This window comes from Muntiacus reevesi, unplaced genomic scaffold (assembly GCF_963930625.1).
Source record: "Muntiacus reevesi unplaced genomic scaffold, mMunRee1.1 SCAFFOLD_226, whole genome shotgun sequence".
Classification (NCBI taxonomy): Eukaryota; Metazoa; Chordata; class Mammalia; order Artiodactyla; family Cervidae; genus Muntiacus; species Muntiacus reevesi.
In genome coordinates, this window is record NW_027077926.1 from 34,562 (window position 1) to 46,702 (window position 12,141).

The window sequence follows — 12,141 nt, forward strand, 5'->3', positions numbered from 1 at the left end:
TTGCAGAAATAAAACAATATAAACACAAAATGCTACAGTATATATATTTTTTTTTTTTACTTTTGGGGAATCTACATGTCCTTTGAAACAAAAGGAAGTCAAAGAAATTTACAGAAATAGAAGAGATAACAGTTTCAAATCATAAGCCATAGATTTAAATTGCCTTGTTTTCCTTCCAACTGCTCAGGTCCTCCCCCCAGTGTTCTGCGAGGGTTCAGGTCAAGGTAGGTAACTTTGAACTTAAGTATGGCTCTTTTTTTTCCAGCCTTCTTTGCTTATGTACAGCAGTAATTACAGACGTGGCTGAAACCGCAGCGCGTTTCCACAGAAAGCCAGAATTAAACACGATAAAAATTTTTTAAAAATAACTACTTCATAAATATTTATTATTTACATTAGGGGAGATCTCCTGGTGTGCAGTAATGAGATGGGTGGGCCATGAGCAGACCACCAGCAGTTTGGAGGAAGGGGCAGAGAGAGAGGACAGGTGAGAGAGTCAACAAAAACAACCTGCACGAGAGCCAACAGGACATGATAGAAACCTTTTTCTTAAAAAATATAAGGTATTTCACAAAAAGCCTGAACATTTTACATGTTAGTACTAAAAACGGGGGGTGGGGTGGGGGAAGCTTCATATATTTTTCATCACAAAAATATTTACTGACACTCTCCCTCGAGTTTTCTTTCATGTGATTACGATTATCTGACTACAGAGGGGAGGAGGCTGGAGACACATACATCCGCACGTCACCCTCGGGCGCCGTCAGGGCGGGCCACACGCCATCGTCTCGGCTAACACCTTAAGGAAAAGGCCCTGCAGAGAACTGAGGAAAATCGCAAGGAGAGATTACAGTCTTTTTATTAATAACACTTGTCACTGGTAATAGGAAACGGAGGCGAGGCCCCCCGCGTGAGAGCTCTGCAGGGGCGCCCGCGCGGCCCTCGCCGGCCCGGCAAAGCCCCGGGGTGGGGGCGTGTGTTCTGCCCTCAGTCTGCCGGGCTCGGCGGCCGGCGGGGACACGGCGGCGGAGGCCCCGCTCCAGGCATCAGTGCGCGCGGTGCTTCCGCTTCTTGTGCTTTTTATCCTTCTTCCTGTTGGAGCACTTGGGGCAGAACCACTGCATCTCTTCCGGGGGCGCGGCCATGATGCCCACGCAGGGCCTACACGGGAACCAAGCGAGAGGGGCGTCAGACAAACCGGCTTCAGAGACACACATCTTCTTGTCCTACGTTTTCCAGGAATTTCATATCATTCAATAATCTCTTAGGTTTATGGGTTCAATCCCTGGGCTGGGAAGATCCCCTGGAGGAGGAAAAGGCTACCACCCACTCCAATATTCTGGCCTAGAATTCCACGGACGGTATAGTCCATGGGGTCGCAAAGAGTCGGACACGACTGAGCGATTTTCACTTTCAAGGTGCATTATTTACCAGACACCCAAGTCACCAGCTCTGGCGCACGGACGCGGCTGCACTCCTGCCGGGCCAGTGGGTGATCACCTTACAGGAGCCCCTTCCCCAGGCGCTGCTGGAGACCTTAATTAGCTCATTCATCCTTTCAGCCAGAAATAGTCTGATTCCTCTGAGTCAGGCTTTGTTTTTATCTCAGAGATATCCTACAGCACCTGACTAAGCGGATTCCTATCTTTTCATTTCTGGTATTTTCAAGATAGAACAGCAGGACTGTTCGCATGCATCCTGATGCTGCTCCTTCCGTTTGGGGAAGCCGTGGAGACCACTCGAGCTGCCCCTTTACTTCTGCACTTCATGGCGGTGGTTACCTGGTTCCCTCCGTGTTTCCACAGCTGCTACAGAAAATGACTGACAAGAAAGGCAAGGGAACCAACCCCTGTATCTCCTTTTCCCTTTCTAAAGAATACATGAGCTAAGCAACACATTCATAATTTAGACTGAAGAGCTACAGTCTAAAGACTAACTTTTTGCAAATAATACGAATGCCATTCTCTTGGCACAGGGATTCTGCTCCAGACGCTCCTCCCAGGAAATGAGCTGCTCTGGGAGATGAGCCTGAAGGGGCCGGGCCGGCACCACGCGTGTCCTGAGTCTCTCCCCTGGCGCCCCGCAGGGGACTCACCAGTGGTACCAGTCGTCACATTCGTCACAGCCAATCATGGGGCTCCCATCGTCAGGCTTGTTGCACCCGGGACAGATCCAGATCTGGTTTCCCCACTCATCTCGGATCTGGGGTGGGCGAAACGAGAGAGGCATTGAGAAAAAAGAAATCCCAAAAAGGGCATGATAAGGATTACTACACCGTGGAGCTAATAAACTGACAGACTAAACGAACAGACAGAAAAACCCAGGAGCTAACAATTTATTAAAGCTGTGATCACGGTCCTCACTATCCTGGGATCATATGGAAAAAAAATGCTACTTAGAGTTCAATGATAAGACCTTTCTTCTACCTTTTTTTTTTTTTTTGCCACGTTGCATGGCTTGCAAGATCTTAATTCCTTGACCAGGGATTGAACCTGGGCCCTGGCAATGGGAGTGCTAATTACTAGGCCATCTGGGAACTCCCAAGATGTTTCTAATGACTATTTTAAACTGTCTTTTCAAAGTCATAAAAACAAAACATTTGATAATCATTTCTGTGAGCAATGTGACCTACAGTCACCTTTATCTAAAGAAATACTGAAACACATAGGTTCTGAATGACGAGTAATGCCTGATACTTCTGAAAGCTACCTAGTTCAACCCTGTGTTGTTCCCTCCATTGCATTCACAGGTCTGGAATCAATAAGTACGGCCTATGTGCATATATCGCCTTATTACTTATTAGCCAAACCCTCCTCCTGAACTGGCTGATAAGATCAAGGATATAAAAGAGTTGTTACTAAGTAACTTTCCATTCCCTTTATGACATTTTTAGCAAAGTACAATCAACTAAAGGGCAAATGAAATAAGGGACGCAGGAGGCCAAAGAGCCACGCGTTTTCACGTTATTTTGCAACAAATATGTTGTGCTCTGGATTTGACTTAGCAGTTCCAAATAAGAAGCATTCCTAACTGAACCACCTCCTCAAATTCCACATGAACAAGACCAATCTGGAAGAGACAATTCTCTGACAGGCTTTCAAAGTCAGCAATAATTAAGAGTTAATTTTTAAAGTTTTGCTGACCACACAGCATATAATTTCATTCCGTTGATTTTGCAAGCTGTAGTCTCTCCTGGTGCGTTCAGATACAACACTGCCTGGATGTGCAGGAGAGAAACGGTTTTTTTGCGTGTGTGATGGGTGTACGGGGGGCAGAGACGGTTCATTCCAACTCACGGAATTCTAACTACTTTAAGGTCTGCCATTCTGGAAAGTCTCTGCAAGAGCAGACAGGCTGTGAAGGCTTCCTGGACAATTCTGTGGGCAGCCACATCCCCGACTCGGTCCTAGTCTCCAGTTTAAAGCAGAGACCACCAGTCGGCCTGTGCCAGCTGTCTGGGGTGAAGGCCAGCCCAGTAACCTGCGCCCCAAAGCTGCCATGCATGCCCTGTCCTGCTGCTGATTCTTAAAATTAGGAGGCCGTGACCCTGCGACATGAGAAATCTGCTACAGCGCCCAGCCCCTTGCAGTTTACTAAGCTCTTTCTAAAACACCTGACTTGGTTTCATCCTCCTAAAACAGTGCTTGGGTAGGTTAGAAATGGGGAGACTGGAGCTGAAGGAATGTCAGTGACAGTTCCAGTGTCATAGATTGGGCAGCAACAAAATCAGCCTGTGTCCTTCCTTCAAATCACACATTTTGTCTTCTGTCTACAAAATGTCTCTGAGGGGACAGAGGCTTTTCATCTATGCAAGTCTGATCTATCTCCAGGGAGTTGACTCAAAAATCCACTGGAGAATCAGATTTTAGAGCTAGAACACACCACAGGGATCACTTAGTCTAACAATCCCTGGTTACAGCTGAAGAAATGGAGGTCAGGGAGATCAAGCATAAAGTCCTCCCCGATTTACCCATCTTGGGGTGACGTGGCCTCAATTAAACACCTGTGGCAACTGGTCCTTGAATGCACTGATTTAATGACCACAGATCTTTGTACCATGTCTTCCATTGTTGTCTTGAATTGTCAATTTAATATTTTCTTGTTAATAGTTCATGTCTTTATATCTTCTCTGAAGACTTCTGAGACTTTCTTCTTATCCTCTGTATCATGACAGTGCCTCAAACACTTAATGATTCATTGAAATTTCCTTTCAAATGCCCGTATAGAAAAGTAATACTTGCATGATTTTTAACGACAACGGCAGGGGTCCGAGTCTGTCGCCTCCCAGGCACATCTATTCTGAAAGATCCGAGCCGCCGCCAGGCTGACACATCTCAGTCTACATACTCGGTGGTCTCACAGTGTCAGCTCACTGAGGACCTCTATGTGCCTGAAATCGTTTTGTCATGTGCTCGTGAGTCACACTACGGAGCCCAAAGAGCCTATTTGTTACTTAACTGAATTCAGGGCTTCAGTTAGACCTGATACTAGTAAGCAGGGCACAAACATGAGAAAACGGTCTCATGACAACCGTGTGAACACATGTTGTCAAGGTGAGTTTTTCCACCTGAAGACAGGCTTGGACTCAGGAAGTTCTGTGGTTTACAGGTTCATTTCCATTCATTCTGCAGGCCCAGATATGTTCTGGACCTCAGCCAGTGAGATACTATAATTAGTACTCCTGCTCAGAAACAGCGGCTGGCCTGTAAGATGTGTATATGTCATGCTAATTATCCTCTGAAGTGAATCACTGCTTGATCAAGAAAGTCAATGAGGAGCTTGACTGTCACTATTCACCTCTATATTTATACAACAATTGTGCTGTATATATGTTTATGTGTGTGTGTGTGTGTGTGTGTGTATAGTCATATTCCAAAACAATGATGCGTAACAAAAACAATGCTCTGGCATTGTTTATGGAGGCTAACTATGCAGACATCCTAACACTTTTCAGCCAAAAGCTTGAAAATGCAATGAATATGCCTTTCCAGTCCTGAAGAATCGCTTCTGAAATTCAATGATGATCCATCTGACACTGCTTTTTTAATTGGAAACATTTTCATGAGCAAACAGTGAGCTCTTAAGTGACTTTCTCTTAAATACTCCCCAAAACAGAAAGCTGCTCACCACGTAGGTGCTGACCGTCTCCGTGACCACACTGCGGACCGGGGCTTTGGAGCTGGCGGCTCCCGAAGCAGCAGGGGCTGGGGCGGGCATCCCGGCGAGGGGTGCGCTGGCCGGGGCCAGGAGGGGCAAAGGCACCGGGGCAGGGGTGACGTGCATGGGGGCCGGGGCGGGGGCCGGGGCGGGTGGCGGCGTCTTGGGTCTGTTCAGAGAAGGCGCCGGCTTAGCCTCGGGGGCTGGGACCACTTTGCTGATGACGCTGTCAACAAAGGAGAGAAAAGGAAAAATCAAAACACACAGTTGAGTCAAGCCAGGTAGCTACAAACACGATGGCACAATCGCTTGGTTCTTCTAGCAGCGAGTGACTTTTTGGAGAGAGCAGAGAGAGGCAGAGCTCAGGCTGCAAGGCTCTTGCCCAAGCTGCTTCTCCACGACCAGGGCAGGGAGAGAGGCTGGGCAGCAGGAAACAGGCAGGGGCTCCAGCTCCCTTCCATGGTCAGAGCTGCCTGCTGCTCTGTTTCTCCATCAACACTGCCTTCTTCACAGAACCCAAGCCAGGGAAGAAGAACTCATCTCAGAACCAGGAGGTCGGAGGCCAAACCCTACGTCTTCCACAGGCTGGGGTGTGACCTCACACAAGGCGTTTAAAAGCACTAGTTGCTGAGCACCTCTAAGCAGGTAGGTGTCATACTAGGTACTTCCCACACATGACCTCATTCAGTCCTCAGGGCAACGTCACAGAAGCTGCAGTGACCCTTGTTTTATAAACAAGGGAACAGGAGTAGAGAGAGAAAGGGGTTTGGGTAAATGAGTGGCAGGCTTTGAACTGAGACCTGCCTAAATAGGTTCTCAAACTATTTCTTTCTTTCTTTCTTTTTATACAAAGTTCCTTTATTTGGCAGGGGGCCGTATATATCATTTCAAGTACAGAGAAAATGTATTTATTTCCAGTCTCTCTCCTTCCCTCCTCCAGAAGGATCCACCGTCCTCTGGCTAGCAGGTGTGTTTCCATATTTTTGTTCTTTGAATTTTTTCTGCAGATACCCATAAACAGTGCATCCCACTGCTGTTTTAGGCATTTCAAGTATACAAACAATTCACATTATATTTATCATTGGCAACAAGCTTTCCTCACTTAGTTTTTGCAACTGAGATATAACCAACAGGTAACCTTGTGTAAGTCTGACCGCACAATGCGTTGGTTTGACACATTCGTACACTCCAATCTGATTACTGCCGTGGCTTCAGCTAATACCTTTAACACATCATGTCACGTAATTATCATTTCTTTTTTCTGAAGAGGACCGTTTAGATCTAGTGTCTCCCTTACCTTCAAGGCTTGTGAATGGTACCCATGAAAATGGTTTGGCATTAGCAGTGAAGCCAATGGATGTAAACAGACTGCTGATCAGTTTATGGGGCAATACCTGAGGTCTCAGAAACACCTACCTGAACAAATCTGCTTATTTACCAATTTAGAGAAATGGCACTCTCATGAAAATAACTATTATAAAGATAAACCTTCCAAATGCCTATTCCCCCAATTCAATTGAATTACTCTAGTTCAATTAATTACTCCTTTAAACATGGTATGTATTGAGAGAGATATATATATATCTATATATGTATTTCTCATTCAAATTTTCTGAGTAGCAAAAGAAAAAACACTAAAGTGGGTACTCAGTGTTGACGAGACAAAATATGTACTAATTTTTTGCTTTCAGGAGATCAGACTGGAGTTCAGTTCAGTTCAGTCACTCAGTCATGTCCAACTCTTTGCAACCCCATGGGCTGCAGCACACCAGGCCTCCCTGTCCATCACCAACTCATGTTGAGTAAACATGAGTTTACGCAAACTCATGTCCATTGAGTCAGTGATACCATCCAACCATCTCATCCTCTGTCGTCCCCTTCTCCGCCCACCTTCAATCTTTCCCAGCATCAGGGTCTTTTCAAATGAGTCAGCTCTTCACATCAGGTGACCAAAGTATTGGAGTTTCAGCTTCAGCATCAGTCCCTCCAATGAATATTTCCTTTAGGATGGACTGGTTGGATCTCCTTGCAGTCCAAGAGACTCTCAGGAGTTTTCTCCAACACCTCAGTTCAAAAGCATCAATTCTTCGATGCTCAACTTTCTTTTCTTTTTTTTTTTGATGCTCAGCTTTCTTTATTGTCCAACTCTCACATCCATACATGACTACTGGAAAAACCATAGCTTTGACTAGATAGATCTTTGTTGGCAAAGTAATGTTTCTGCTTTTTAATATGCTGTCTAGGTTGGTCATAACTTTCCTTCCAAGGAGCAAGCACCTTTTAATTTCATGGCTGCAGTCACCATCTGTAGTGATTTTAGAGCCCAAGAAAATAAAGTCTCTCATTTTTTCCACTGTTTCTCCATCTATTTGCCATGAAGTGATGGGACCAGATGCTATGATCTTAGTTTTCTGAATGCTGAGTTTTAAGCCAAGTTTTTCACTCTCCTCTTTCACTTTCATCAAGAGGCTCTTTAGTTCTTCCTCGCTTTCTGCCATAAAGGTGGTGTCATCTGCATATCTGAGGTTATTAATATTTCTCCCAGCAATCTTGATTCTAGCTTGTGCTTCATCCAGCCCAGCGTTTCTCATGATGTACTCTGCATGTAAGTTAAATAAGCAGGGTGACAATATACAGCCTTGACGTACTCCTTTTCCTATTTGGAACCAGCTTGTTGTTCTATGTCCAGTTCTAACTGTTGCTTCCTGACCTGCATACAAACTGGTGTTATGTAGGCTCTAAAGGGACTTGCCTTTCCCAACTCTTTTGAAATTCACAAGAAAACTGATGAGAATTTGGAAGCTATTGTTGGTTCCAGCTGCTCCGTTACTTTTGAGGTAATTGGAGGTAGAGTTTTAAGAACAACTTTTTTATTATCGCTTTAATTTTGAACATTATCCAAAAAATAGATAACGGTATCACATGATATAATTCCTCCTCAGTTGTAAGACAAACTGTCATCCCTCAACCTAATTTGATCATCGTAAAAATAATTTTGGGTCCCCACTGGTCTTCGCTGTCAACCTTTGTTATTTCCTACTTTCAGACATTGCCTTCTCTGTTCTTCCCACCCCCAGAACTCTACCAGGGGGAGTTTAAAGACCCTCACTAGCCAGCAGCTGTGTGCAAACACTGTGAGGCCGGCCATCAGAATCATCAAAGTCCAAATGGCAGGCTACTCAGTGCTCGAAGTTCACAAGTTCCCTCACAATAGCTCACTTACTCGCCCTTAAAAGCCAAGAGCCATTTTTAAATGGCAACAAAATGATGCCATAAGTAAAACCTACTGTAAGTGCCTCCATGAATTTTACATCAATTTTTCAACAGGGAACTTGATCGAGGTTTTGGAGAAAACTCACTTTGATAAAGCTGCAACTTGCTTTTCTCCTTCAGATTTAAACCTCTGATCAATCTCAGCAACTCTGTGCATCTTTTGAGACACACATGAAACAGACTCCCATGGTGTACTGTAAACTAGCCCCTCCTTACCAAAAAGAGACCACTGAGCTTTCACCATGTATTAGGGTGGTTGTCGTCCTGGCACTGTTGCATCAGTGGTTATAAGACATCACAGTTCTGCTTTCTTACTTTTCTTTTAAAAGTCCCAGAAACACTAGGCCCAAGAGTGGTCTCCAGCAGCCCCTCCCGCCCTGGGGCAGTCTCCTCGCAGCCTGAGTGGGTCTGACTCGGGTCTGACTTGGGTGGCTGCTAACGGGCTATTGTGAAAACAGCTACACATGACGGCCAGCTAGGTCATGAGAGACACTGCAGCTCCTGCCTTGCTCTCTTTCGGATCAAGAGCTCTGGGGAAGCCAGAGGCTAAGTCATGAGGATGCTGAATCTGCCTTAGAAAGAGGCCCGCATGACCGGCCAGTGGGGCCTCCAGCCCATAGTCACGTGTGAGCCCACAGGCCATTCTCCAGCCCTGGGGAGGCCTTCCAGTGGCCGAGGCCCAGGGCAGTGGCTTGATGGAGACCGGAGTCAAAACCACCACAAGTTCCTGACCCACAGGAAACTGGGAAGTAATACCTGTTTATGGCTTTAGCTGTTAAGTTTTGGGGTCATTAGTTACGTGGAAATAGAAAATTAATATACCAAGTATTTAATTAATCTCAATTAGGAACAAAAATAAATACTTAGAATTTAGGAGAAATTATATATGCGAGCATCAGGACTTAAAAGAACAAACTATAACACAGTCATTTCCATATTTCACATGTGATCAAAAGGAACAAACACCTAAAGACAATTATGGGAATTGGTGTTATGTTGATTCTTCAAATCAGTCATTACCCTTCTTCTTCTTGATCCTTACAGCTCAGCTCTGAGTGCTCATATAATTAGCACGCAGCTGCAAATGGAATGGAGCTAACTCCTCAAGCTCGTGGCTTGCCTCCTGAATACTACATCATCTTATCTTGTCATAGCCCAAGTACATACCAAGTGGCAAACATTTTATCTTTTAATTCAGGCATGACCTATTTGAAAAATGAAACAGATTGCATGAAGTAATTAGAGGAAAATATAGCTACTGTAGAGTGTTCCTTTCCAAAGGAGATCACCAAGTGATTAGACTTCAATAGAAGATGTTCAAAATCTGTAAAATGGTCTAGAAGAACAAAAGTGCTTAGATAAATAAAAATGTATATTTCTTAACAGTATTTTCAGAAAGATAGACAAAAAGATAATTAAAAAAAGCAACAAAAATGGTAAGGTGTAGGGCCATGAGGATAAAAGCAGAAGGATAGGATGGAGAGCAAGACTTCTCTGAATACATCTTATTATACAGTCTCAACTTTGGAGGCAAGGAAATGTCTTACATATTCAGAAATTTTAAGTTATAAAACTGCCTATGAGTAAAAATAAACAGAAAAGAATGAACCTCAATGTATATCTTGTGGGTGACACAACCAGCCACACACACACACACAATGACTTCAGGTGACTTCAGGAGGACAGCATTTGAGACTCTCCTCAAATTCAGCTCCACCCAAGTCTTTCTGATTCTTCTGGGCTGGAAGTAATCAACGTGAACATCTGGATCAGTTGAGATGTATCTCTTACAGACTTTCACACTTTCTACCTTCTGTTATGATTGTTTGTATCTATGTTCCTGAGAGAAGACACAACATCTGATCCAAATTTGTCACTTGCACAAGTGTATTTCTGACAGTTTTACTATGTATATAATCAAAATTAGTATTTTTCAAATGCAAAATAATTTTTAAAACATGTAAAACCAAGAAGGTGTTGTCCAGGACAAGGCCAGGGTTCTCTTGGAAAAAAACCAAATTCCCCGTAGTCAGAACTTGTAAAAAGATTTTGTGATGTTAGTAAAGCTTCTGCTTCTCTCCAGCAAAGAAAGGGTGCCTTCAATAAAAACACCAAACCAAATGAAACTGAAGAGTCAGCACTGATGAAAGCTCACCTTTATCACTTTCTGGGCCTGGAGTCTACAGAGGAGGATGAGATGCTTTTACATGAAAGTACACAAGTCAACTATAAAAGATGAGCAAGCACTCATTTGTTCGTTCATTCATTCACTGTAGGGTTAAATAACATCCCAGTTATATGAAAACATTAAAAGCAGGAAGAGGATATTCAGTGAACTAGAAAAATGAACAAGAGTCTGATTAAGATCTGTGTCTCACTGTAGTGTTGTAATATTCAGTTATGACTGAGGTTGTGCTTGGAAAACCCAACATTACTACTTTAAAATATACTAAAATTTGATAACAGCTGTTGTGTTTTTATCCAAAATGATCATGCTTTACATGAACTTTTACCTTCCTCTGTAAACAGCATGGAAACAATATATATTTATAGCCTGTGCTACATATGTAGATGCATGTTGTTGTTGTTGTTGTTTTAGTCGCTAAGTCATGTCTCTTTTGTGACTCCATGGACTGTAGCCCACCAGGCTCCTCTGTCCATGGGACTATTCCAGTAAGAATACTGGAGTGGGTTGCCATTTCCTCTTCCAGGGGATCATCCTGACCAAGGGATCAAACCTGCATCTCTTGCTTGGCAGGCAGATTCTTTACCCTGAGCCAGCAGGGAAGCCCAGAGAAATACACACACATAAATATGTACTTCCACCTTTGTGGGCTAAAGAAGCAGAAGTAACTGATTAAAATTCTAAGTACATGTTTGAAATGCCTCTCTGGTCCTCCCACTGAGGCTTTCTAGCAGGTAACTGGGCAGACTAGGCGGCATCTTGGGGAGAAATCTGAGCTGGAAGGAAAGATTTGGGAATCATCACCACCTAACTTTGGAGAAAGAGAACACCATGTCATGAAAAATGAGGACTAGAGGTTTTCAAAAAGGGCTTGGGGGGAAGAATGTATTGAACAGGAAGGATGAAGACTCAGGGCTGCGGCATTGTCTCGAGATGCATTTAATCATCTTAATGAGAAGCTTCAGGAAAGTTTCCAGAGCAGAAACCAGGATGTGGTGAGTTTAGGAATAAAATGGGGGGGGGGGGGTGGTGTGGAAATTGGAAGAAAGTCCATATAAGGAATATGTTTTGAAAAGTGAAAATGAGAAGAGGCATCTACGTGACCTTTCCCTCACCTGGAGGGGAGGCTGGTGGGCGTGTGTGTGAGGATTAGGATGGCAGAACCCAAGGGAAGATAGAGGAGGGAAGAGAAGATACAGATGGGAGGAAGTAACAAAGGAGGTGGGGGGAGGGCAGATGGAGAAGGAACGGGTCCTGAAGGTCAGGAGGGGTGCTGGGCTCCCTCCTGGACCAGCCTGAAGGACAAGCCATGAGGACAGGTGCAGCTCTGGAACCCCGAAGAGTGAATCCAAACAGGGGTGACGAGGCCAGTCAGCCCCTGCAGCGACGAGTCCCTGAACCCAACCCGTCTGGGTTCTCCGTCACAGAGGTCGGGCAGGGACGTGAGTATTCATCTCACAAGGAGGCCGGAGCGGGGACAGAGAGGAAGAAGCGTCACACTGTGCCTCTAAAATCCCTCCGGAAAT

General features: G+C 44.5%; 1 protein-coding gene across 1 annotated transcript in view; it reads right to left on the bottom strand.

Annotated features, from left to right (window-relative positions):
- Nucleotides 1-354: 354 nt before the first annotated feature.
- The window catches only part of LOC136155246 (transcription initiation factor TFIID subunit 3-like), a 34,252-nt gene continuing 22,465 nt past the window's right edge, over nucleotides 355-12,141 (bottom strand). Inside the window, exons 3-5 of the mRNA XM_065917085.1 lie at nucleotides 5,128-5,383; nucleotides 2,096-2,202; nucleotides 355-1,161 (exon numbers count right to left, since the gene is read on the bottom strand). Coding sequence (XP_065773157.1) covers nucleotides 1,047-1,161; nucleotides 2,096-2,202; nucleotides 5,128-5,383 — 478 coding nt within the window. The 3' untranslated portion in view covers nucleotides 355-1,046. The remainder of the gene's footprint in view (nucleotides 1,162-2,095; nucleotides 2,203-5,127; nucleotides 5,384-12,141) is intronic.